This window comes from Crocodylus porosus, unplaced genomic scaffold (assembly GCF_001723895.1).
Source record: "Crocodylus porosus isolate Cpor-Errol unplaced genomic scaffold, CroPor_comp1, whole genome shotgun sequence".
Classification (NCBI taxonomy): domain Eukaryota; kingdom Metazoa; phylum Chordata; order Crocodylia; family Crocodylidae; genus Crocodylus; species Crocodylus porosus.
Window position 1 is genome coordinate 8,001,873 of NW_017728931.1, and position 24,103 is coordinate 8,025,975.

The following is a 24,103-nucleotide window of genomic DNA, read 5'->3' on the forward strand; positions in this document are numbered from 1 at the left end:
CAGAGAGAGATTAGGTTGAATTTTGTCCTGAGCTAGGGATATCAGCAGTGCTTCACAGAAGTGCACCTTCCGAGAGTGCTGTGGTGAGTTTGTTGAGAGCACCTTTTATGTTTTCAGCTATTTCAGAGCACTGCCAGCTTCAGTGGAAGTTACACAAGGAAAAGTCAAGGCAGAACTGAGTCCTGTGAAACTCCCAAGCACAGGAGCAGGGGCCAACTTGTGGCTCCTGTCAAGAATTCAGAGCTGAGGGAGAACCAGAACCCCAGGGCTCGCAGCACGTTCTATACAGCTTCCAAAATCAGCAGCCAAAGAGGTGTAAGAGATGTAAAAGCCACATGTTCCTTCTAGTTACTTCCCCCCAAAAGGGTCTGTCTGCCTCAGTACTTCCTAGTTAGACTTGAGTAGGCCTGTAGTCTTCAGTAGCTTGTACACACCTTAAAGGTAACCTGGCCAAAAGAGAGTACCCTCTTTGCTTCTGCGTGTTGCATGTAGAAAGTCTCAAAACAATCTTTTTTGGTCTGCGTTTGCTTTAGAAATGTCTTTCTGCTTGAGTTTTAAAAAATCAAGAACTGATTTAGCCTTTTTTGGGGGAGGTCATTTTAAAGAACTGTTGTGGGAACTGCCTCGGCTCCTGATTGCAGAGCTGTGTTTGTATCTTTGACAAAAAGCCCCTTTCTCCTTGGTTAGCAGTTTGAGTAAAAGCCACGTACTGAATGTAAATCTAGAAGTCAGGTCATTGACTAAAAAATCCCTTCCCCTTTCAGTGGCTCAAGCTTCTCTTTCTTGTGACTTCATAATCTGTTTCAAATTTTCCAAGGAGTCCTCTGGCAAACCTCAGAAGTGAAGAAAAACAGTGAAAGAAAAGGTGTCTTTTCTGAAAGAAGAAAAGCCACCCTCCCAATAGCCTTCCATATACCTCATAAAGCAGCACAAAAGAGCACAAGTAGGGGTTTTCTATGCAAGCTGCCTCAAAGACAGCAAGTTCTGGGGTACTGCACTCGAATATGAGTGTGGCTCAGGATATTGGGTTATCTGCTGGTAAGAGATCTTGAGCACCCCTACTAATGCCAACGACTCAGCCAGACGCGGGATCTGTTAAGATCCTATCCAATGCCACATTATTCTCTGCTTCAGCACTGGCCTGCAGGTGTGGACACTGGATATCCATGGGAGGCAGGCAGATGGAAGCTCAACCCTTCTGCCAGCACACCCATCCCTGTCTGTCCAAGGCAGCCTGCACCACAATAATCCTTCTTCTTTGTTTCCAGGTCAAGGTCTTTTTGGCAAATTCTGAAGATTATTTGGTTCAGCTCCTCTCACCAAGTGGTGCTGATGGATGTGTGTGTTCCAATGAAAGGAAAACCTATGTCTGGAAAATTATTTCCAAAAACGTTGGTAAGCTTCTGCACATCCTTCTGGCTGTCCATCCTGGGATTTATACTAACCTGTTTATGCCCCGTTGAAGGCCCAACTTTAGCCCATTCATTACCACCGCTTCGAACTTGGACCTCAGAATACTCTGACCCTGTTTTCCCAGCTTATGAGGTCAGCTTTTGTGTTGTGCTGTAGGGCCTTTTCTGTGACAACACATTTGCAACACATCTCAGACCTCTACCACCTCATGGCTGCTCCCATGAAGTGGCTTAGCATCCATTTTCCTTCCCCACTTGCCAATTTTTTCCCTGTAGCTCATTCCCAGTAAGGTCCTTGGCAAAAGAAACCTGCCAATATTGGCCATTGTTCTAGGAATCCAAGGTAAACTTTTCTGTTTTGGACGGGGTGGCATTTCAGGTGAGGTAACATTCAACGTTACAGCCGAGATCCTGGATGGCGGAACCTGTCAGGGTAAATCTGCTGGAGACCTGGTGATAAGGTGGAAAGACACCCTGATCAGGACCCTTTTGGTTGAGGTACAGTAGAAAACTCTTACTATGTCTGGATACTTTGCCTTTTCATGCAGAAGGAGAGAAGGCAGAAAGTGAGTGTTGAAAGGAAGTCAGGACATTTCAGGTTCCCTAAAGTCCATATAGCTAGGGTCCAGTTTCAGCTGACTGGGAGGGGGTTAGGCTTTTCTATCCCTCAAGTGTTGTCAGGGAGAGAACAGATCCTGGAAAGGTGACCTGGTGAACCCTTCCCTGCTTTCCCAAATCCTTCCTTCTAGCTCCAGGGCTGGGCCATCCAAAGTCTGACAGGTGTTGCTGACACAGATACTCAGTCAGACAAGACTCCTTCCCCATGCACTGTGTTTGCAGCCTGCACTTGGCCCTTGCTGACTTTGGGATCAGGATAATTACAAGCCACTAGGAGAGGATGTATTGGGAGAATTGAGGGGCTGGTCTGTACCACCCTAGGTGAGGGCCACAAAAAGGAAGGAACAGAGCATAGCCCTCCCACCCGAGGTTGCTGACCCACTTCAGGGCTGAAAGCTCACTTCTGGGCCTTCCGCAGGCTTCTCCCCAATGCCTGCTCTCACATGTGTCAGAGACTGGGTGTTTGAGAGGGGGTACTGGGGACCCCTTGGGAATGGCCCCTGAGATGGTACAGACAAGGCCACTGTTAAACTTCTCCCGCACCAGCCAGAGCCTGGTGACTCTCTCTTCAGCTGTTCCTTTCCATAAATGGCATCAGGCTCTTTGTACGCTGCTCAGTAGTCAAGGTGTGCCTAGGGTAGTAGCACCTTAAAGGCAAAGCACCTATTCTGCGTATATTACAGCTCTCCCCTGGCCGGCAATAATATTGCCATCCTGTATGTCACTGAGGAAGTGGGATACTTAAGGCACATCTGCACCACAGTGGTAGCAAGGCTCAGCAGTGACATCCCTACCCATGCCCTGTGCTTCCCCCTCCCTCCTCCCAGTTTCCATTCACAGGCTTCCAGAAATGTGCTGGTGAGGCCATCTGCAACCAGCCACTGAGGGCCCTTGGTCATCAGTGTGCTTCCAAGCAGCCACTGGTGAGGCCTCTGTGAGGTTGGCCCCAGAGTATCTCCAGGGCAGAGCATGTAAGCAGGAGTCAGTGGGTGGGGATGCTTGGGGACAGCGTGGACATTGAGGATTAGCCCAGTGTAGATACACCTCCAGGGGGCAGAAAGGATAGATGAGGACTGAGTTGGCTGGCAATAAAAAAAATTAAGCCTTCCTCATGACAAGGGGAAAGAAGACATGAAAAAAAGTGCCATGGGCCACAAATTGTATATTCATGTGAATGGCAGAGCTTGTAGGCAACAAGGAATGACTGTTCCTTACAGCCACTACACAGTTTTCTCCTGTAAGTGTCCCTTGCTCATGCTATCTCATCTTTTCAACATCACCCAGCCTGAAGGCATCAAAAAGGAAGTGACCCAAAGCTCCCTCATCTGTACAAAAGGTAAGGCCATCTCCTCAAATTCTGTACCTACTGATTGGGAGGCAGAAGGAAGGGTAGAAAATTGCACTCTGTCCCTGAGGACCAGTTAATATTTTTAGTAAATCTCTGACCCTCTCCCTTTCTGCCAAAGACCATGGGATACTGTATAGCTGGCAATTGGGTAGGAGGGTGGCTAGGATGCTAGTTTGTCAACACAGATTCAGTTCCCTATCCTACTACAAACTTGCTTTGGGACCTTGATCAAGTCATTCAGGTATATCAACACTTCAGTAAGAGGTGTGGGCTGCTCAAGGCTACCAGAACACTAGACACTCATTTATCATTTATCAACTGAAGCCCATGCTGCTGTGGCTTAACTGCTCTTGGTACCCAAGATAGTTGGATTAAGGCAAGCATGAGTGCATCTCTATGAGCCAGGTATCCAGGTTGTAGCCATATTGATCTAAAGCAGGGGTGGTCAAAATGCAGCCCCGCAGGCTGGATGCAGCCTGCCAAGCCTTTCTATGTGGCCTGTGGGGCCCCTAAAAAATTTAGAAAATTAATATTTCTCTGCTTCTGTCTGCCTGTCATGCGGCCTTCACTGGCTTGCCAAAACTCAGTAAGCAGCCCTCCACCCAACATAATTGCTTGCCCCTGGTTTAGAGGCAAAACTTGTGGCAGAGGTGATATCTTATCTGATATCTTTATTAGACCAACTAGATATTTGCAACAAAAAAAAATATTTTTTTTTTTGCAAGCTTTCAGGCACAGGCAGCCTTCATCAAGCATAGGTGATTGCAAAGTTTGTAAAAGTCCTGTGAAATATGAATTTTCGTTTCTACCTAGGAGAACTTTTACAATGTTTGTAATCTCCTATGCCTGCTGAAGAGTGCCTGTGCCCAAAAGCTTGCAAATAAAGATTTTTTTTTTGGTTTTTTTTTTTTTGCAAACATCTAGTTGGTCTAATAAAAGAGATCACCTCTGCCATGAATTTTGATTAACTATGAGGCATACCTCTGACTGTACTGTAGATAAGCCCAGATCAGTCTGTGTTGGTATAACTGCACTTGATACCAGAACACAGTGTTGAGAAGGCTAAGACATTGGAGGCTGTGAGGGACTCAGATAATGTGTGAATGGGGTGATAGAAGTATCTAGGAGGGAGAGTTTGTGGGCCATTCCAGGTACATGCCTGGCCTTCAAGCAGACACATTTCTTTGGCTTTCTCCCCTCCCGGTGTAATTACTCAGTTTCCCATTCCCAGTGAGGGTGGAAGGTAAGACTAAGTGTGGCCCATGGAGGAAAACTTGAATATCCATCATCCTATATACCAGGGAACTGGGGATGGCAGGAAGGTTTGGGCTGGCTGCATTGCTCTGAAGCCATGATGGCTCTGGCTGTCACAGGTGCCCCCCACACTGAGGCCCCTGAAACCAGAGATTCCCAGATGTCACTAGTATCACAGACTGTGAGCACTGGCCTTGCCTTCATACAATGGCCTCAGTAGAACTAGGAACATTTACCATCAGCTGGGGATCTGCTCCATTTTGTTTAGGTTCCAGTGATTTAAATTGATTCTGTCATCTTCACTCCTGGCTTGCTTCTGTTGCCAACACGAATGGTTCCCATATATACTAAGAGTCTTAGTTTGTTTATTCATATACATTTTCACCATTAAGTGCTCATCTGCCGTAATCCAAACCGATGTATAAAGGCCTATAAATAATCACCTATTTTCCTCACAGATGTAGCAGCCTCTCAAAGGGTGTCTCTGAAGCTGCCTAAAAATGTGGTGGAAGGATCAGACAGGGCCTTTTTCTCTGTCATAGGTAAATGTATTGGGTTTCAGGCTGGGTTTCATGGGGTGATTCTTGCATCTTGGGATAGGCAAACCTGCGAGCAATAAGGCAGATTCTTGTCCCTTAGAAAATGATTGTCCAACTCAGCAATGCTAGGCGGCATCATCTTTGCTAGAGAGAAGGATTCCAGTTTCCAAATGGTATCCCTTGGCTCCTTTCCTGTGGTATAAAGGGTTTATTGGCACCCATGTGGGTTGACTCAGGGCTTTGCACCTGACATTGAAGCACAATTCCCAAACTCAGGGCAGGAAAACTTGAATATCCATCTTCCTATATACCAGGGAACTGGGGATGGCAGGAAGGTTTGGGCTGGCTGCATCGATCTCAAGTCTCTATGTCTTTAATTCTGGTCATCCCAAGTACATACTAGTACCCCTCCCACCTGCACTGCATCTTTGGATATGTTATGATTTCTGAAAGGTCTACTTGCAAAAAGATTTAGGAAGAGTTGTTTTGTACCTTTTCACCTGTATATCTGACCCCCTTCAGCTCAATTAGCCAGGCCCTAGAGGAGGAAGAGTTTAGAATTAATACAAGCAGAAACCAGTAAATAATTCTCCAAATGTCTTTCTTTTGTTATTTTAATCAACAATAGCACTGCCATTCCAAGGCCCATTATCTGATCCTAAGAGTCAAGAAGCTACTGATCCTAAGAGGCAAGGGCAGGGTATCTCAGGGAAATGACCAGATGAATCAGTATAGTCCAGAGCAGTAAAGTAGGGATTTCCAAAGTTTTTCAAATTCTGGGAGGGTCACAGTACTGTCTCCATTACTATGAAGACAATCCTGTGGACACCTCTCCTCATTACCCTTATTCTTGATCTCACAGACCTCTTTTTTTTTTCTCCTGTATCGTGGCTGTCCAACCTTGGCAAGGCTGAGGGCTACATATGGTGTCTGTGTGTGGCCCCTGGGCTATGCACCACATGGTCTGCACACTTTGAGGGTGACTTCCCTGGGGCCCTGCCCCATCTGCACAGGCTGCACTGGCTGCATACAGCCCCCTGCCCAAAGCACATGGCTGCCTCGTGCATCAGCTTTATGTGCCCCCCTGCTTCTTGCTGCCTGAGCTGCAGCTGTGGCATGGGCCACCAGTTGAACAGCCCATTCCTATCATAAGTTGCCTGTGGCATCCACAGAAATTGCTGCAATAAAAAAGAAATGCTGGGAAAGTGTTTGGTGCGTTTTGGATCTCACTTAATGCAGTTTTTCCATTGGAAACTAAGAGATAAAGCTGGCACTTTCAACTAGCCAGCCAGTGCCTTGGAGATGGCAATTTTGAAACTTCTACCCTAGCATGCCCACTTCTAGCCCTTCAGGCTGTAAGAACTTACATGTGTCACTTGCCCAAAACTCTCTTGTTCATGCTGTACTGATAAATAGAACATCTAAGGGGAAAATGAGAAACTTTTCCTGATGTACTTTTTCTGAAACTTTTCCTAAAATAAAAAGCAGCTGCCTGCTGCTGCTCAGGAATTTGAAGCATTTAGTATGTTGCTAATACATATCATTTTACAGAGTGCAAGAGAGGTGGGCCCAGGTACAAGACATTCACAAGCCCCTTGTTTGGGGGACTTTCTATTCTCTTATGTAGAAGAGGGAAAATCCTTCTTCCTGCATTGAAAATGCAAGAATGGCTGAGATGATATCAAGGTAGCAGAGGAACCTCTCCAACCTTTCACTAATGTTCCCTGGATGACATGTTCTGCAAGCCCAGCTTAGGTCTGGCAAGTCCCTGCTGGTTGCACTGATTTTCCAGCTTTGCAGTATGTAGATACTGGTTTCCCAGACTCTGGGCTGCACTCACCCCTGCATCTTTCTCCCCCCCCCCCCCCAGGTGATATCCTAGGCACAGCCATGCAGAACCTGCACCAGCTCCTCCAGATGCCCTTTGGCTGTGGGGAACAGAACATGGTCCTGTTTGCTCCCAACATCTATATCCTGGACTACCTGAATGAGACAAGGCAGCTGAGTGAGGAGACCAAATCCAAGGCCATAGGATACTTAGTTAGTGGTAAGAGGCCTCTCTATAACATCCCCCTTCTGCCTCCCTGAATCGTGGACAATACACAACTGCTTTGCATTTTGACTTTGGCTTGGCTTACTGGGGTGTGTGTACACAAAACAGGGCCCCTAAACTAGAGCAGTGGGTTTTAAAAAACACAGCTTCAATTTAGGGCTGATTAACCCCTCTGTTGTACATACACACACCCTGCTGACTTACCTGCCTCTCTGCTGGGGAGGGGAGGGCAAGTTGCCAGCAGGCAGAGCAGTCCCTGGGCTGCAGGGGGCACTGGTGCTTTCCCCTTCAGCAGCTGCAGCTCCCCACCATGCAGCGCCCACCCACAGACACCCAGTTTGGGCAGTCCTGAGGGGCACTGCATCCGCGGAGGGTAGCACTGGGCCCCCTCACAGCTCAGGCAGGCAGGTAGGCTTGGGGGGTGGGATGTTGAGATCAGGCTCATCACTTTTCTTGGGTGGAGCTGCTTTCCTGGGCTGCTGTTGAATTTCCTACAGTGGCTGGAATTAATGCGCAATATGTTGCCAAGGCGTGCAAACACCAACACCGTTAAAGCTGGAACTCTGGCATCCTTTAAAGGAGAATACGTTTTTAAGTTTGTTCATGACACTTTCATTTATTCTTGCAACCCACTTTTGGGCCATGCCCCACGGGTTGAGAAACACTGCCCCAGAAGACATACTTTCCCCCACTTGGACTTGTTGATTAAGATTCTCAGTTTATCTATAGGGGAGACCTGTTACATTTGATCAGTGAACATTTCTTCCACCTTGCATTTTCAGGGTACCAGAAGCAGCTGTCATATAAGCACCCTGATGGATCCTATAGCATCTTTGGTACTAGGGATAAGGAAGGGAACACATGGTAAGAGCTGGGGAATGGGGTAAAGCCTGGCTTGTAACAACTCAGTGGGCAATAGACACCTCTTCTGCTTAAAGCAAATATATGCAGAGGACACAGGGATACAAAGTGTAGTCTGAGAGCTTCTGAAACACAAACCTCTCCTGCTGGAGTCAAAGAACTCTATGAGCTGTTGCAGGTCTTTTTTTTGCCTCTATGGGCCTTCTCACTTGAAAATGATACCACCAGACATGTATATACACATGTGTGTGTACACACACGTACACACACACACACACACACACACACATTACACAGCAGCTTTTACAGACCTACATAAGAAGATCTTCTTTTGATCTGTAAAGTCACCATCTGTCACTTAGAACCAATTTGGCTGGAAGATAGTTGTGGCAGAAGCGGCCCAAGTTGAGACTTATTGGGCATGTCTACACATGCATTTACACCAGTTTAAATTTACTGTACAGTAAGTTACTGTGCACTAAGGGGGAATAGGCTGGCATCTACACATGCAGGCATTAAAGTTCATTAACACTGTGTGTGGACTGAGTTGGGACTAAAGTTAGTCCCAAGTCAGTCCACACACACATAGAGTTACTGGGCAGTAAAGCATCTACATGTACATTACTGTGCAGTAACTAATTGGGCATAAATTTGATACCTGCCTGATGCATCTATCAAATTTACACTCCAGTTGGCATAAGTTGCCATATTTACATACGCTCACCCATACTGCGTAGTAAACACGGACCCATACTGTGCAGTAATTTCAGTTAGTGCATTAAAAATGCGAATGTGTAGATGCATCCACTGGTCCTTACTCCTAGTGGGGATTCACATCTGTGTATGGCTCCTCTTCAGGCTCACTGCCTTCGTGTACAAGTCTTTCAATCAAGGCAAGCGCTACATCTACGTGGACAGCAATGTCCAGGAGCAGACTCTGATATGGCTCTCAGGCAAACAGAAGCCAGATGGCTGCTTCCAAAGCGTTGGGAAACTCTTCAACAATGCCTTGAAGGTGAGTCCATTTTCCTCCTTGTCAAATTTTCAGTCCTGTTAGTAGAAAAATGCTGTTATGCTGCTGCCAAATACTGATTTTCCCCCCCAAACTTCCACTACTTCAATTGGCTGGCTTTTCAAACAAGATAAATCGGTCCAGCTGGCTTGCTTCCCTTTCCCATAGCCTACCTCTGATTGCATGTACATATAATTTATTTCCCTAATCTCCTCCCAGGGACTTTTTGCACCTGTTGCTAGGAAAACAGAAAGATGAGGAAGCCATTTTCAGGATAACACTTCTGTACTCGTTTTTCCCATCTGTCCCTGTTTGGGGCTGCTTGGCTCTTTCTTCTTCCTGAACAGCTGCTCAGAGAATTGGAATGGCTATTTCTGATGAAAAAATAACTTGCCCGGTGGTATAAAAGATGCATAGCCAGCTCCCAGTGGTCACATCTACGCAAGACATTTACTGCACAGTAGACTAATTAGTTGTGCATTATACATCTCAGTGTCTGCATGTATGCCCCTATTAGGCTGGAGTAAACTAATTTACTCTGCAGCAGGATAGTGCTTGTAAATACAAATACTGTCCTGCTTCAAAGTAAAAAACTCTGCATCAGCACACGTGTAGATGCTGCACGGGCAGGCTGGGCCACGAGGATGCTTTAGTGCAGGGGCTGACTGCCAGCTAGCCCCATGCTAAAGCATCCTCATGCCCAGCCAGCCCCTCCACAGTACATTGAACCAGAGGGAACAGCCCCAAACTAGCAGGCTGACTTCCCCCAGGGCTCCTGCTAGCAGCCAGGACTGCTCTAACTCAGCTCAATATGTTGTGCTTCTGGGTGCAATTTCAAATGGCAATAAACTGTGGAGTTTATTGCTCCAGAGTTTATTGCTCCTGGATGCATATTCATAGGGCACACAGAGGAGCAATAAATCTCCAGATAGATAAACTCCACAGTTTATTGCTATATATTAATTGCATGTGTAGATGTGCTCAGTGACACTTAACAGATTAATTTGACAGCGAGTCTCTTAAACTCTGCTTTGCCCAGCACTGCCACCTGTAGGACATAAAGGGAGCACAGTTGGGTAATACCATATGTACTTGCAAGTACCATACTTACCCCAAAAATTACCCCCCTAGAATTGGGTGTATGTCTTAACTGGGGAACTTTGATTTTATGCCCAGAATAGAAGCACCCAGATTCACAGTGCAGCAGCAGAGGCATTTCTATTCAGGCAGCTCAGGGAGTCATTTGACTTAGTGGCTTGTTCTTCACTCCACAAGTGTTAATGATCACCTCCCCTTTAACGCCTTGATGTTTCTCTAATCAAAGCAACCTTTCTTAGGGAATTGTTGCTGTTTGCTAGCTGCTTCTGGTCCTTATTCTCTTACATCACAGACTGGAGACTCTTTAGCTCTTTTCAGAATCATAGGTCCACCCATGGAGCTTTTAGTTAAGCAGGAAAAGGAGAATGCACAAGCTGAAGATCAGGTTCTGTCCCTACTTTATGCAGACATAACTCTGTTAAAAAAATGTTTTCCTTCTGCCTTTCCAAAACTCGGCTGCATGTTGTATATGAAAGCATGTATATGGTAATGTAGTATGTGAGAAAATACAGTAGTATCATTAGGGCTGGCAGTTCAATGAAATCCTCTGAGGAGAATAAAAGGTGGGGCCTCCTTCTCCGATTCACTGACTACATAGTTTTATTTCTTTTTTTTCCAGGGAGGAATAGATGATGAGCTTTCCATTTCTGCCTACATCATCATTGCTTTGGTAGAGGCTGGACTCCCCACCTCAGTAAGGATTCCTTCACTTATGACTGTTCAGTTGTAAATGGTGTCCAGAAATTGGCACCAGAATCAGTTGTAAGTAGGGACCTACCAAAATCATAGTTTTGCAATTTTTGCAGAAACTGGAATTTCAGGTAGGTTCTATGAACAATTGCAGGCTCTACACTTTTAGTAGGCTCCCTGAAAAAAAAATTACCAAAAATAAAATGCTGGCTCCCTGTGGAGAGCCAACAGTCCTTGTGGCCACTGCAGCCTGGTTGTACAGCCCACTGGAGAGGGGGAACAGGGGAGGGGACTACCAACATGGCAAAATGGATGCTGCTTCCATCCCTCAATGCTGATTGGCTGTGAGGGCTGTCCATCATATGGTCACACCTGTCTCCACCCATCAGCAGCAAGGAGAAGGACTGTATGGCTGACAATCAGTGGCAAGGGGCAAGCCACCAGGACCCGTCGGCCAGTTAGAGGCATGTGGGTGCCATGCTGGCCCAGAAAAATGGGTGCTAGCTCCCTGGTATGCTCATAAAACCGGTTGGCAGCCACCTTGAATTTGGTAGACCCCTAGTTACAAGCTGTCTGGGTACGGAAAGTGATAACCATATAGGGGCATTGGGTCTGTCTAGAATATAGACATGTTAGTTGCTGTTGTGAAAGAAAAAGGGCTATGTACTACTCCTACTTTTCAAGCTGAAACTCCACTGATATCAGGAGGCACAGCCCGGCTGGGTCTAGGGCAGGATGTTTAAACCCATCAGGTCCTGGTCCCCATATTCTAGCTTAGCCTCAGGGTGCAGGCCTACAGCACAGTTATTACAAACTGGTGTAACTTTCACCAGTGCACATTGGCTGCTTGCAGCCATTAAAAAAAAACAAACAAGAAAACCAGTGCTTTACTTAAACTCAGCACTTTTCTGTGCCAAACCTCACACATGCCCAGAAGAGACAGAGCCTTAGTTGGACCCAGCTCACCTGATGTCTGTGTTGATCACAGGCTTTAGTGGAGCTTTTTTGGTGTTTGTATCTAGTAACTGATTGAATCAGCTTTAGCTAAAAGCACCAAAAAGCCTCACTGAAGTGCCCAATCTATACAGACACCACAGAGCAGGGTCGAAGTAATGTATTTCGGGTTTGGGGTGGGGGGGTGGTTAACATTTTCAAGCAGCCATTATTTCCAACTTCTTCAGAAATAACTTTACACCAGAGGCCAGCATTACCTCCAGAGTAAAGGCTGTGCATTGTATGCCCGCTCCACTTTTCCTCCAGAGTAGATGTGTTATTGTTTGCACCTTCAGACATGCCACTCAGGACCAAGAGATATTGCAGGGAAGAGCCACGAAACACCCAAATGTTCCTATAAATGTGTGCGTCTCAGATTACACGCATAAGCAGAGCAGGTTCCAACTCCAATGCCAGATATTTGTGCTACAAACAATTAATATTGTAAAGGTTCATTAATTTAGAAACAAATGTGGCTGCTGGTTGGCATAATGAACAGCACAGGTCAAACCTCAGACTCTAATGTGAGTTTCCAGACCTCTTGGTCTTCATATACTTTCATATCATGGTTTCAGTCTGTGCTTATGGAACTTGCCTCTTCCTCTGGCCTCTACTGTATATCAGTGACAACAAAGTCAACCTGTGATCTCAGGTTGTTGCTGTGTCTCCTTTCTGCATGGTGCAATTCTAGTGCAGCACCATGGAAGTACATGGAGTACCACAGCAGTCACTGAGAACAAAATCTGTCCTCTAGTCTAGAGTTTCACCATCCTCCTCAAACAGAAGTTAATAATTATTGTAGATCTAAGCAAAAGAAGTGGAGCTGGGAGGGAGACAGAAATACCTCTTGCTCACATGCAAAAATATCTGATAAGTAAGCCCAGGTAACTTCTGTTTTATCATGGTTTCCTAGTCTGAAAATACCTGCTTAAGGCACTCCATACTGACTCTTCTGAAGTTTTTAGAGAAATGGAAGGGTCCTTGTCTTCTGCAGTGGTAGTGACAGGACACCATGATCTGGAAATACTCAAAGGCAGAAGCATTTGCTTGGAGGAAGATGTGTTGTGCATTCACTCATACCCAGATGTAACATGTGCCTTTACAGCACACTGTGGTCCGAAATGGCCTGTTTTGCTTGGAAGCTGCAAGTGAAAAGGGAATCAGCAAAGTTTATGTCCAGGCTCTCTTGGCCTATGCCTTCTGCTTAATTGGCAACCAGGCAAAATGCAATTTCTTCTTGAAGGAGCTAGACAAATCAGCCAAGGAAGTTGGTGAGTGACACCTGGTTTTACTTTGGGGTTTTTTTTGTTTTGTTTTGTTTGGTTTTTCTTTTGGTTTTTGTATTTTCCTTTCCCAAGTTGTTGGGACTGATGGAGAGACTGTCTGATCTGGACAGCAAGAAGATCGGTAATTATTTTGTTCATGTCTAGGTGTTATGCTAACTGGACTTGCCACGGTGATTGCATCTTGCCCTAAGGAACTAAGCAGGCCCATAGGTGGGCAGATTGAAACAGAGAAACCAGGAGGCTCTGAGGTTTTGTTTTTCACACACCAGCTAGAAAAACCCTCTTCTATGCACACCATGACTGTGCCCAGAAGTGCAGGCACATGTGGTTTTTGGCACCACAAACCTCTTTGCAGCACCACAAACCACACACCCAGAATGCCCTGCATTGCAAGTTTTGCTAGTGGTAGCAAAAAAAACCAAACACTGCATGGTGCACACTATGGTAGCATGCGCCTGAGCAAACGGAGGCTCAGTCCTCCAGGGAGATGCTCTGACTGCCAGCCAAAATATCTCCACTCCTCTATTTGTGCCTCAGCTGCTCCTGCATGCTGGGAGCTTGGAGGAGCTGGAAAAGGACAGTTTTCCTGAAGAAGGACAATTTGTCCCTCACCAAAGTGCATGTGCAGGGGCATTTGCTGTGGCACAAGTAGCAGCACAAATCTGTGCCACTGCTATTTGTGCTGCTACAAGCACGTGCCCCTGCACATCTGCCCATTAGAGCATTAGAAACTCATGGCCACTTCCCATCTACAATGAGGTTTCCCAGGACATCTTTGTCTTGCTCAAAATGCTTTTATTGAATAGTAATATAAATGGACAGAGCCTGATTCTGATCTGCCTTTTCCTGGGATAAATACAATGGACTATGAAACTGGAAAAAGGAATGTGGGCCTAATGTTTCTTCTTCCTCTAGTCCTTGCACTTCCACTGCTGTCTCTCTCACCCTGTGCTTTAGCTTTTTATGTCCCTGGTCAGCAAATGGGCTCAGTGTTTATGGCACACAAATATCAGTTCATTCCAAGCTCAGTTTGTCCATGGTCAGCCCTTTCCCTCAGCGGGTTTTTGTTTTTTCCTACTGGTAGCAAAATTTGCAGATATGCCTGTACAGACTTGTAGTCCAGCCCTCTTGGCGGGTAAGTGGGATGCTGTGAGCAGGAATGGAATCACAAGATTAAACTCTGAGAGCAGCAGAACAAGCCTCTGTAAATGCTTCCAGTCTTTGGGAGAGCCCACAATCAGGAGATAGAGTTTGGGGCCAAATTGGTTCAGTGGAATTACTGTGGATTCACCCCACTGCATAAGAGCAGAAGGTGGCAGGGGGATGAGAACTTAGCATGTAGCTCTCCTTATGGTGCTGTGCATGCACTCCAAAGCATTCCTCACTTAGGAAGAGAGAAATTAGGAGCTGAGGTTCTTTCCAACAGAAAAGACCCTAACACTATACCACTGTCTTGGTCCCTCATGATCTGTGGTTCTCTTCTCAGGTGGCACCATACACTGGGAACGGGAGGAGAAGCCCTTGGCAGAAAGCTTCCCCTCCTTCTCTGCCCGTGCCCCTTCTGCTGAGGTAGAAATGACCAGCTATGCACTGCTGGCACTGCTCAACAAACCCAACCGGACTTCAGAGGATCTAACCCGTGCTTCACGGATTGTGCAGTGGGTTGTGCAACAGCAGAACCCTTATGGAGGCTTCTCTTCCACCCAGGTACAATACACCCCTTCTGTTCTTTGGGGATTTGCAGATGCCTACTCTACAAAAGCCAGCATGCATACGAAGGGCAGTGGGGCTGTAATTAGAGACCCAGTGTCTTTTTCTGATCTCCTAGTCCTATTCTGTATGCTGGAGTAGCAGTTATGGAAGGCTCTCAGCCTGCCCCATTCCATGCAGCAATCTAGGGGGTCTGTTTATCCTGCTCTCATCTCCTCAGCCTCAACACGCATCATTCCTCTGCATAGCCTATAGATTCACGCTCCCTGGGGTGGGAATTGAATGTGAATTTGCATATGTAAATTCTAGCTGGGAGGATAGCAGAGTAGTCGAGTTGAGTTTTGCCATGCAGGATCTAGGGGAGAATTTGTTTCTAAATGCACCATGGTGGAAGTCATACAGGAGTACTTAAATAGCACAAGGTACAGATCTTCAGCTGGGAGGAAAACACAAAGAATCTCCATTAGTTTTGGGTTCTCAACTTCTACCAAGGGATATTCAAACTGCATCTGGCATGTCTCTGGAGTGGGGTGCTTTTTTTACCCCCGAAATATTTGGCATATTCAGGGGTTCTAGAAATGCGCCCTGTTACTCATGCTGGAAACTCTGCTTCAAGACCATCTTTTATTTGTACAAGAAGTTAGAATATACCTGTCAGAATGAAATGTGCCTGCAAACATTATCGGAGCCCTTGCTTTGTACCCTCACATAGGTGTCCTCTGACTAGGGTGAAGTGACCTTGCTCTCATTTTGGACCAGGTATGATAGACTACCCTATAGCATCTCAGCACAACTGTCTCTCTAATTCTGTTCTGGGCTTTTTCAGGACACTGTCATTGCTCTTCAAGCACTGGCAGATTATGGTGCAGCTACCTACTCTGAGGTTGGTCAAAACACAGTCAGCATCTCCTCCAGCATGCCCTTCAAGAAGGTGTTTATTGTGAATAACAGGAATAGGCTACTGCTGCAACAGGTTCTGTTGCCTGATGTCCCTGGGAACTATAGTTTGGAAGTGAATGGCAGTGGATGTGTCTTTGTGCAGGTGAGTGGCTACTTTGCCCTTTGGCACGTTCATATGCAGTCCACAGTACAGCCATTCATCTTTGGTGTCTCCCTGTCAAATTTCTCTCTCTCCAGTTATTTCTTTCCTTAGACTCCTTGGATAAAGTTTTCTGTGGTGCAACAGCAATGGAAATTAATGACAGGAAAGACATTTACCAGGACAGAATGTAATCCTTCATGCTTTTCTGTCTGTCCCATATGATTAAGGTTTACTTGGGTGGGTGTCAGACACAAAACACCCCAGAAATTGAGCTTTTACCAATAAAAAGGCACAAAACTCTATCTAGGGGAACGAATTTATTGGTAAAAACTCAATTTCTGGGGTAGACAAGAAAGATGTCTGTCTGTTCAAGGGTCTTATGCTGCCACCCATCTCTGTAATATCCAAAGGTCAGATCTTATCCCACCTATTAGGCACCTCAGCAGATTTTAGTGCCTAAATGCAATTGTATTCCACCCTGTGTAAGTTACAGAAAATCAGTTAATGCATCTACTTTTGTAACAGTGTTATCTTGCCTTAATGATTAGATCAAAAAGCAATGAAGTGAAGGAGGACCTACCCACAGTTTGCATTTACCTGCTTCTCAGGGACTTAAGTATGGTTTAATAGAATCATAATTAGATACCTAAGTCCATGTGCATGTCTAATTAATGGATAGAATTGGGCCTGTGTTTTTACATACAGTCAATAGCAATAGCCCTAGCTGACTTCATGGCGTGTTTGGCACTTCGTCTTCAGGATAAAAATTCTGCGGTGGATTTTTTAGTTTGAGGAATTTGATTGACTGACTTGCTATATGTTCTGGAGGAGGGCTGAAATGGGGTGGTTTGGTAGTTTTATGGGGTTGTTTGCTTGGATAGCTTTCTCAAAGCTTTTTACAGCATCTCCTGTAGATGGTCTGGATCCATCTGATCCCAGTGGAAATTTACTCTGTAACCAGAACAACTTCTTCAAAAATGCTTTGTCTGCTGCTCTCACATGCTCTGTGATCTGCATCTTCCCTTTGAGGAACCCAGTTCCTTGGTAGTTCACAGCTCAGCATGTGGTCTTAGAAGCAGTGCCAGTCTTATGAACTCACACCTGTTTTAATCATCTCATGGCTCTGCCACTGACTTCTCATATGACTTGGAGCAAATTGCTTCAACTGCCTGTGCTTCCTTTTCTCTAGAAAAGCTTCCTCAGGCTCTCTGGGTAACAACCTGGCCCCTTTCCCATAGCATCTTAGCACCTCAGAGTTATTCATGATCTCTTCGTGGAAGCAGATGCATATCTCATGCTGCTGTTCCCTTCAGCACAAGTCCTAAAATAAATAGTAAAGTGGGGAACAGGACAGGGACAAAAGAAGGTTTTACAGGGCAGAGCTCTAATGAAGCAGTGCAACCACAAATGGAGCAGGAAATCAACTAACAATCAACAAAGCCTAATTTTGTCATTTCTAATGGCTGACTCTTTGAGCCCCTAGCTCGAGGCACCTTCTGCAAAGACATTTAATCCATTAAAAAAAATCAGCAAACAAGATGTTAACAGCAGAAGCATGTTGAAACAGCATTCTTTCTGTTTTAAAGGAGTCACTGCTACTTTGAAGCTTAACATTATAATGTGGCAGTCACCTGCAGAGAGCTCTGATGGGCTCAGAGCCTCCCCCAGCCTTCTGCCCCCCTCCCGCCATGATTGCTCTCACATGCAGGCAAACAGAGAAATAGGATGTGGTTAATGCCCTGAACCAGGACCCAGGAAAGGAGGTCTGAACTGAGTTCTTAGCTTTTCCCAAAACTTCCTATATGCCCTTGGGCTAGCCATGTAATCCTTTTATGTCTCATAAGAGACCTCCTGAGATGTGCCCTCCCCTTCTGTAAAGCCAAGGCTCATCGGTGTTTCAGGCTGGACAGTGTCCCTCCAGCTCCTTGTCTTTCCCCAAGACCTTTTAATGTGTGAGGCTTGTTTAACCCCAATCCTCTGAAGAAAGCAGGACCACACCCTTTAATAAACTCTACCTAAGTGTCATATCCTCAAAGTGTGAAGTGGCACATCTATCGCTCCTGTCTCCCTCCTCCTGGCAAGACCTTTCCATGTAGAAGGACCTCTGTTCTGCAGGGTCAGCCTAGCAGTCGAGTGGCCCAGACCTGACAGGTTGCTCACAGGACCATTGGGAGCAGGCACAGAAGTTGTCTAGGATGCAGCACTTTAGACTACCCTATGATGAGAAGCATTCAATACCTAGTGTTAGAGAGAACTCAGAATTTGCTGCAGACATACCCCACCTTGTCACAAGGTAGTACATCTTTACTTCAAAGAGCTGGTGTGAGGACAAGTCCAGTATGAGCTAAGCACTGCTCTGATATTATGGGGATAGGAACCATTCCAAATCCCTGGAGAGGTAAGGATGTCGGTGGGAATTCATGTGGTCTGTTTTCTGCAAATTTCCTTTCTGGCCTCTGGGTGACAATTGCAGATGTGGGAAAGAAGAAGGCTTTTGATGTTGCCAGTAAAGATTTGGGCACTACTGTGGCTTTCTCAGACAGTTCTCCTGTCCCCAAAGGTAGGTCCAGAAGTTTAATTGTCTATTATTTTTCCTGTATTCCAGACAACCGTGAGATACAACATCCCGCTTCCCCAGAAGGCCTCTGGGTTCACTCTTTCAGTGAAGGTGGAAAATGCTTCCTGTGCAAACCCCTTGGGATTAAAATTTGACATTAGCATCTCAGCCAGGTAAAAGCCCTTCAATGATCCAGCCACCTGGCACTTAAAAAGAAGCAGCTATTAAGTGATCCATGTGAAATGTGTCAGATAATTAATCATCTCACTATATAAAACATTTGTTCCACACACTCTGTTACTCCCTCCATCCAGACAACTCTCCTCCCCTGTGGATTCTAGGCCTTTTCTACAACAGCTGTTCTCAGTCCATCCTTCCACCTCTTCCACGTTAATATGTGATCAGCAATTACATGCAATTCACAGAGGCCTTCAGATGCTGCTTGTGGTCTGGAACTGAGAGGGTTGTCATGTTTCCTCTAAATACGTGGTCCATCTTGATGGGATCTCTCTCATTTCAGTTACACTGGGAAGCGTAATGTCTCCAACATGGCCATTATTGATGTGCAGATGCTCTCAGGCTTTGTGCCTGTCAAATCATCCTGGCAGAAGGTAAAGAATGGAAGCCCAGGGTGGATAAGCCACCCCAGAAACAGTGGGATTATATGATATTGCTGAAAGGTCTGAGTAAAAGGAGAGGCGTGGTGAGGCAGTTTTTCAGACCAGAACACTCTGTTGCATTTGCATTACTAGGCCAGAGGATGAGTTCTCAACCTGCAGAGCCATCCAGGGAGCTCCATACAGGAGCCAGAGTTTCCCAGATAGACAGAAGTGAGATCTGAGGCTGTGGACTGCCAGAGTAGATTAATGAACTGGGATTGCAAGCCATTCCAGTCTCCTGCATAACCATTGGAGCAAGCAATATTCACATCCCTCCCAGTCTGGAAGCAGCAGCTCACTTATTGAAGTATGGTTTGTATCCTGCCTGGTCTGAGTATTTCCTGACTCACCTTACACAGCCTGTGTTGAGTGACTATTTGGCACAGCCCTTACTACCCATTAGACAACACTGGCTTTCAAGTAGAATAGACAGGCTATGCTATAAATGTGAGGACTCATAAAGCGAGAATGGCTATTTAAGAATATTCTGTGGTATTTCTTGTTTTTACTGATTATTAATATGCCAATATTTTCCCTTTAAAGCTTCTTGATGATAATACTGTGATGCAGGTAGAAACCAAGCAAAACCATATCCTCTTCTACCTAGACAGTGTAAGTTTTGGAAAGTTGTCTCTTTGGTTTGGGGTTTACCGGGTTATAATTCTCCACCTAATATACCCACACATGATCTACATACACACACTATAAGGTGCATTTATCATGCACCTTTTGTTGTCTCCTTTGCTGTCACCTAACCTGTTGGCTGTTGAAAGGGTTCTAACATTATAAATCCTAGAGCAGCTTTAAAGTGTTGTCTCTTCTATTATCACAAATAAAACACACATAAAAATGGTTTCTTCCTTCCATCCACTAACTGCTTGGGACAAGGAATCAACTTCTGCAATAGGCATGTTACTTCATCAGGAGGTCCTTCCATCTTGCACCTTCCCAGGTCTATGGACAGATAATACAGGATTAGAGTGTGCACTACTCTGTTCTATCCTAAACATGTTTCTATTCCTGCTTCTCCTGCCCCTTCCAAATGCAGAGTTTTCACCCTCTGACCAATCCAGCCTTTCAGTTTGGGACTGCTGTGGTTTGGTCCTGTCCTGCTGGCAGCAATTCTAGCCTAAAAAATATCACCTCCTTAAAGTTCATTGTCCTGATGGTCTCATTCCTAGTCCTAGCAGACCACAAGATGATTGGAAGGAGTCAATGAATTATAGGGTTAGGAGGGACCTGGAGGGTGGTTTAGTCTGGCCCCTGCATAGATGCAGGACTCGCTGGTCCTAAAGCACCCCAGACAGATGTCCATCCAACTTCTTCCCGAAAACCTCCCATGAAGGAGATTCTGCAACTTCCCTGGGCAGCTTGGTTACAGTTAGGAAGTGTTTTCTCATACTTGCCATCTGGAGTTGCACCTTCTCATTGGCATCCTGCCCCCCTCCCCCCCACACTTCCCCCATGGCTAGAGAAGCTGTCAGGAAAGAGACTTTAATGTAATGACCTGGGATCTAGAAAGGCTGTTTTAGATAATTTTTACATATTGTTTTTACTCCCTCTGGGTTCTCTGTTGTGGTATTCATGGTAATTGAAACACCTAATGACACAAGCAGAATCGAAGAAAAAAAACAGAACCATAGCCTTCTTAATTAGAAAAATGAATTGATGTAGGCAGGTAAATATCAGGGTTGGACTGTATCATGCCCATGGGAAGAGGCATCTGGGTCCAGAATATATCACTAAGCAGTTGCTGTGCTGGGCCATCTACAATGAAGTCATTGCTTTATAAACAATGTGTTCTTCCATTTTCAGGTCTCCCCGGTGAAAACCCGTTTCTCGTTCACAGTTGAGCAAGAACTCTCAGTATTCAACCTCAAACCAGTTCCAGTGCTGATCTATGATTACTATGAACCTGGTAGGAGGTCTTTCTTTGTAATCCATTGGGGGTGGGGGGAGGAAGTGACACTGCAGTTACTAAAGCCAGTGGAGGACCATTCCCATCAGAGGTGAACTATGCATAAGGAGCTTAACCCAAAACCACATTGGAGCCAATGGAGAGGCACCTCATTCTGTCAGTGAGCTCTGACTCCAACAAACATGCATAATGCATACAGGTGTGTCCATATGGAAATATGTGAAAGGAAAGTAAGGCGATTTCAGAGAGATTCACCCTGTGCTTCTATGGGATTTTTCCATAGCCAGAAGAATGGAGCAAGATGTGTATGGGTGATGAGCATGTTAGCAATGGAGGGACATTCTCTTCTTTTTTTCTTCCAGATGAGAATGCTATTGCTAAATACAAGATGCCCTGCAATGAAACTATCTCTGAAAGCAGCTAGTGGTAGAAAAAGGTAAGCAAGAGCTAGAGGGGGAAGAATGGGTGGATGGACACGATGAAGAAAGATCAGCAGTGGACAAATGCGCTGAGTAGAAGGACACACATGGGCTGTGCAGGTTTATAAATATTCCTGTGGACCAGGATTATTTATTCTCCACCAACCTTATCAAAGAGGGGTAAGGGAAGGTCGTTTTCATTAAAACTCCCAAGCCTGCTAGGTGCCAAGTGCCTTCAGTTCCCTCAGTCATTGGGTGTTAATGGCACTCAGCAGTTGACAGAACCCTGCTCCCTGCAGGGTCAGAGATCAAGTGCATGAATTCAGGGGGATTGGAAAATGCCTACCACAGTGATTCTCAACCTTTCCAGATTCAAGGCACCCCTTGTTAGACCTGAGACACCCCCTGGAAAATACCAGCTTTTAGTTTTCCTTTGCTTCTTCACTATATGAAATTAATAGAGCAATGCTTTTACTGCAAAGAACTCAAAAAGACCACAACAGGTCAGAATGTTTTTAAAACTATGAATTCCTACTTGAAATCTCTGGGTTTATCATGTGAATCATGTCTGTACACCTAACAATGCTAACATTACATAGCAGTCTTCTCTGGCTCCCTTGAAAGTATCTCAAGGCACCCACTAGGGTGCTATGGCACTGTGTTTGAGAATTGCTAGCCTAGCATCTTTCATACTGGGTTACCATTCTCATTAGCAAAGCCCCTGAGATCAGCTCCTCAAAGCCTGCATTTTCCAGGTCCCTACTTGGCTATTTCACTTCTACCCAAGTCTCATGGAAATTCCACTTGAAGCCACTGACTCCGTGACACATTTTCTTGGAAGAAAGCATGGGTCAGCATGAAACATTCCTGGAGCATTGGTGAATGAGCACTGGAATTTTTGCCTGACCTGTGGGAGGCTCACATGCAGCTCCTGCTAATGGCAGCAGTCATGCTGGCTGTTGTCTAGTGGATTGTGGACTGTGGACTAGGGCTGTACGAGTTTCGATCCCTGATTCAATTCAGTCGAGATTCGGCCTGATTCGGTGGCCAAATCTCTGAATCCAAATTGAATCAGAGGACCCTTTAATCTCTCCGAATCGAATCCGAACCCTCCGAATCGATTTGGAGAGATTGGGAAAGATTCGGACATAGACACAGCTTTAAATGTTTTTTCTACAAACCTCTAGGTAGCAGGCAGCTCGTGAAAGCTGTGATGCTGGGGCGCATGGAGTGTCCCACAGGAGCACGGGGGGCTCCCCAGCACGCTCAGCAGCAGACCCAGAAGTAGACCAGAAACACTTCCCGTCCACTTCCAGGTCCACTGGAGAGCGAGCAGGCCACTGCTCCACCCCACCGCGTCCCTCCTGGCTCAGCAACTGATGCCTCCTGAATTGGGGCGGGGGGACACCTGGGGTTCCCCCACAGCTGATCGCCAAGCCTCAGGCAAGGGGAGGAGCCTGCATGCTCCCCGATGGACCCAGAATTGGAACAGAAGCACTTCCGGTCCACTTCTGGTTCACCACTGAACACATGGAGGCCCCCCTGTGCTCCTGTGGGACATTCTATGCACCCCAGCATCGCAGTGTTCACAAGCTGCACTGGTACCTCAAGGTACGTAGAAAAAACATTTAAAGCTGTGTTTATGTCCGAATCGCTGATTCTCTGAATTAGCATTGAATCTTCAGATTCGGATTCGGCCAAATCGAATCAGGAACAGTGATCCAAATCAACGAATTGAATCACTGTCCCTGATTTGGGTCAAATCCAAATCTGAATCAAATAGGGCCCACTTTGCACAACCCTACTACTCAGCAGCTAGTTCCTTCACTCCAGCCTCACATTTCTACACTGAGTGTTTTGATGCTGTGGAAGTGTGCTGGGCTCATGGCACAAAGGTGGACAGATAGAAGCTATTTTCTCCCAGAATTGATAACAATCTGCATGTTTATTCATTCTTGCTGAGCCGCCTTTGTTTTTTTTCCTTCCAGGAATGTGATGAATGATGAATGAGTGATGATGTGTCCTTCTTTCCTTTGTTCTTAGACCAAAACAGCTGCTTCACTGCACTTCACTCTTCTAACCACGGGATCAGCCCATGAGGTCATCTGTCATTTTTACCTTAACTGAGGCCAGATGCTCCTGTACCTTCTGCAAAGTTTCTCTCCTGATCCTTAACCTAAACATGTACTAGTTCCTTTCATTAAACCTTCTTGTTATCAGAGATATGTGCATTGCCTTTGCTTTTCTTCTTCCTCCCAGTCAAGAGTTAACCAAGATTCCTGTTTGTCTTGGTAAAACTACTCAAAACCTCTCCCATTGCCCCAACGGGCTGGAGGTTTTGTGGAGTTCTTCATAAGTGCCTTTAATAACTGTGCTGATCTCTTTAGGGACCTTGTCATGAATTAAGCAGAAAACCCACCTCTGAATGATCCATTCACACTGTGTCTGCAGACTCAAGCTGACAACCATTGCGAAGAACATAATTCAGTATTGGCAATCCCAGGTGTTCAAAATTGTGATTCCGGCCTCAAAAATCAGCTTATTAGTCATGAGGTGTGTGTGTGTGTGTGTGTGTGTGTGTGTGTGTGTGTGTGTGTGTGTGTGTGTGTGTGTGTGTGTGTGTGTGTGTGTGTG

At 45.7% G+C, this 24,103-nt stretch overlaps 1 protein-coding gene across 2 annotated transcripts in view; it reads left to right on the top strand.

Annotated features, from left to right (window-relative positions):
• LOC109316229 (ovostatin-like) overlaps positions 1 to 23,690 on the top strand; it is a 48,051-nt gene extending 24,361 nt beyond the window's left edge. Inside the window, exons 18-34 of one of the 2 annotated variants that reach the window (XM_019544133.1) lie at positions 1,269 to 1,395; positions 1,792 to 1,910; positions 3,315 to 3,366; positions 5,091 to 5,174; positions 7,042 to 7,218; positions 8,007 to 8,088; positions 8,944 to 9,100; positions 10,815 to 10,889; positions 12,984 to 13,149; positions 14,651 to 14,871; positions 15,701 to 15,916; positions 18,522 to 18,646; positions 18,994 to 19,084; positions 19,676 to 19,744; positions 20,948 to 21,050; positions 21,413 to 21,486; positions 23,458 to 23,690. In XM_019544133.1, the coding sequence (XP_019399678.1) occupies positions 1,269 to 1,395; positions 1,792 to 1,910; positions 3,315 to 3,366; positions 5,091 to 5,174; positions 7,042 to 7,218; positions 8,007 to 8,088; positions 8,944 to 9,100; positions 10,815 to 10,889; positions 12,984 to 13,149; positions 14,651 to 14,871; positions 15,701 to 15,916; positions 18,522 to 18,646; positions 18,994 to 19,084; positions 19,676 to 19,744; positions 20,948 to 21,050; positions 21,413 to 21,474 (1,926 nt within the window). In that variant the 3' untranslated portion in view covers positions 21,475 to 21,486; positions 23,458 to 23,690. The remainder of the gene's footprint in view (positions 1 to 1,268; positions 1,396 to 1,791; positions 1,911 to 3,314; positions 3,367 to 5,090; positions 5,175 to 7,041; positions 7,219 to 8,006; positions 8,089 to 8,943; positions 9,101 to 10,814; positions 10,890 to 12,983; positions 13,150 to 14,650; positions 14,872 to 15,700; positions 15,917 to 18,521; positions 18,647 to 18,993; positions 19,085 to 19,675; positions 19,745 to 20,947; positions 21,051 to 21,412; positions 21,487 to 23,457) is intronic. The other variant, XM_019544132.1, reaches the window with a different exon arrangement.
• Positions 23,691 to 24,103: the final 413 nt, after the last annotated feature.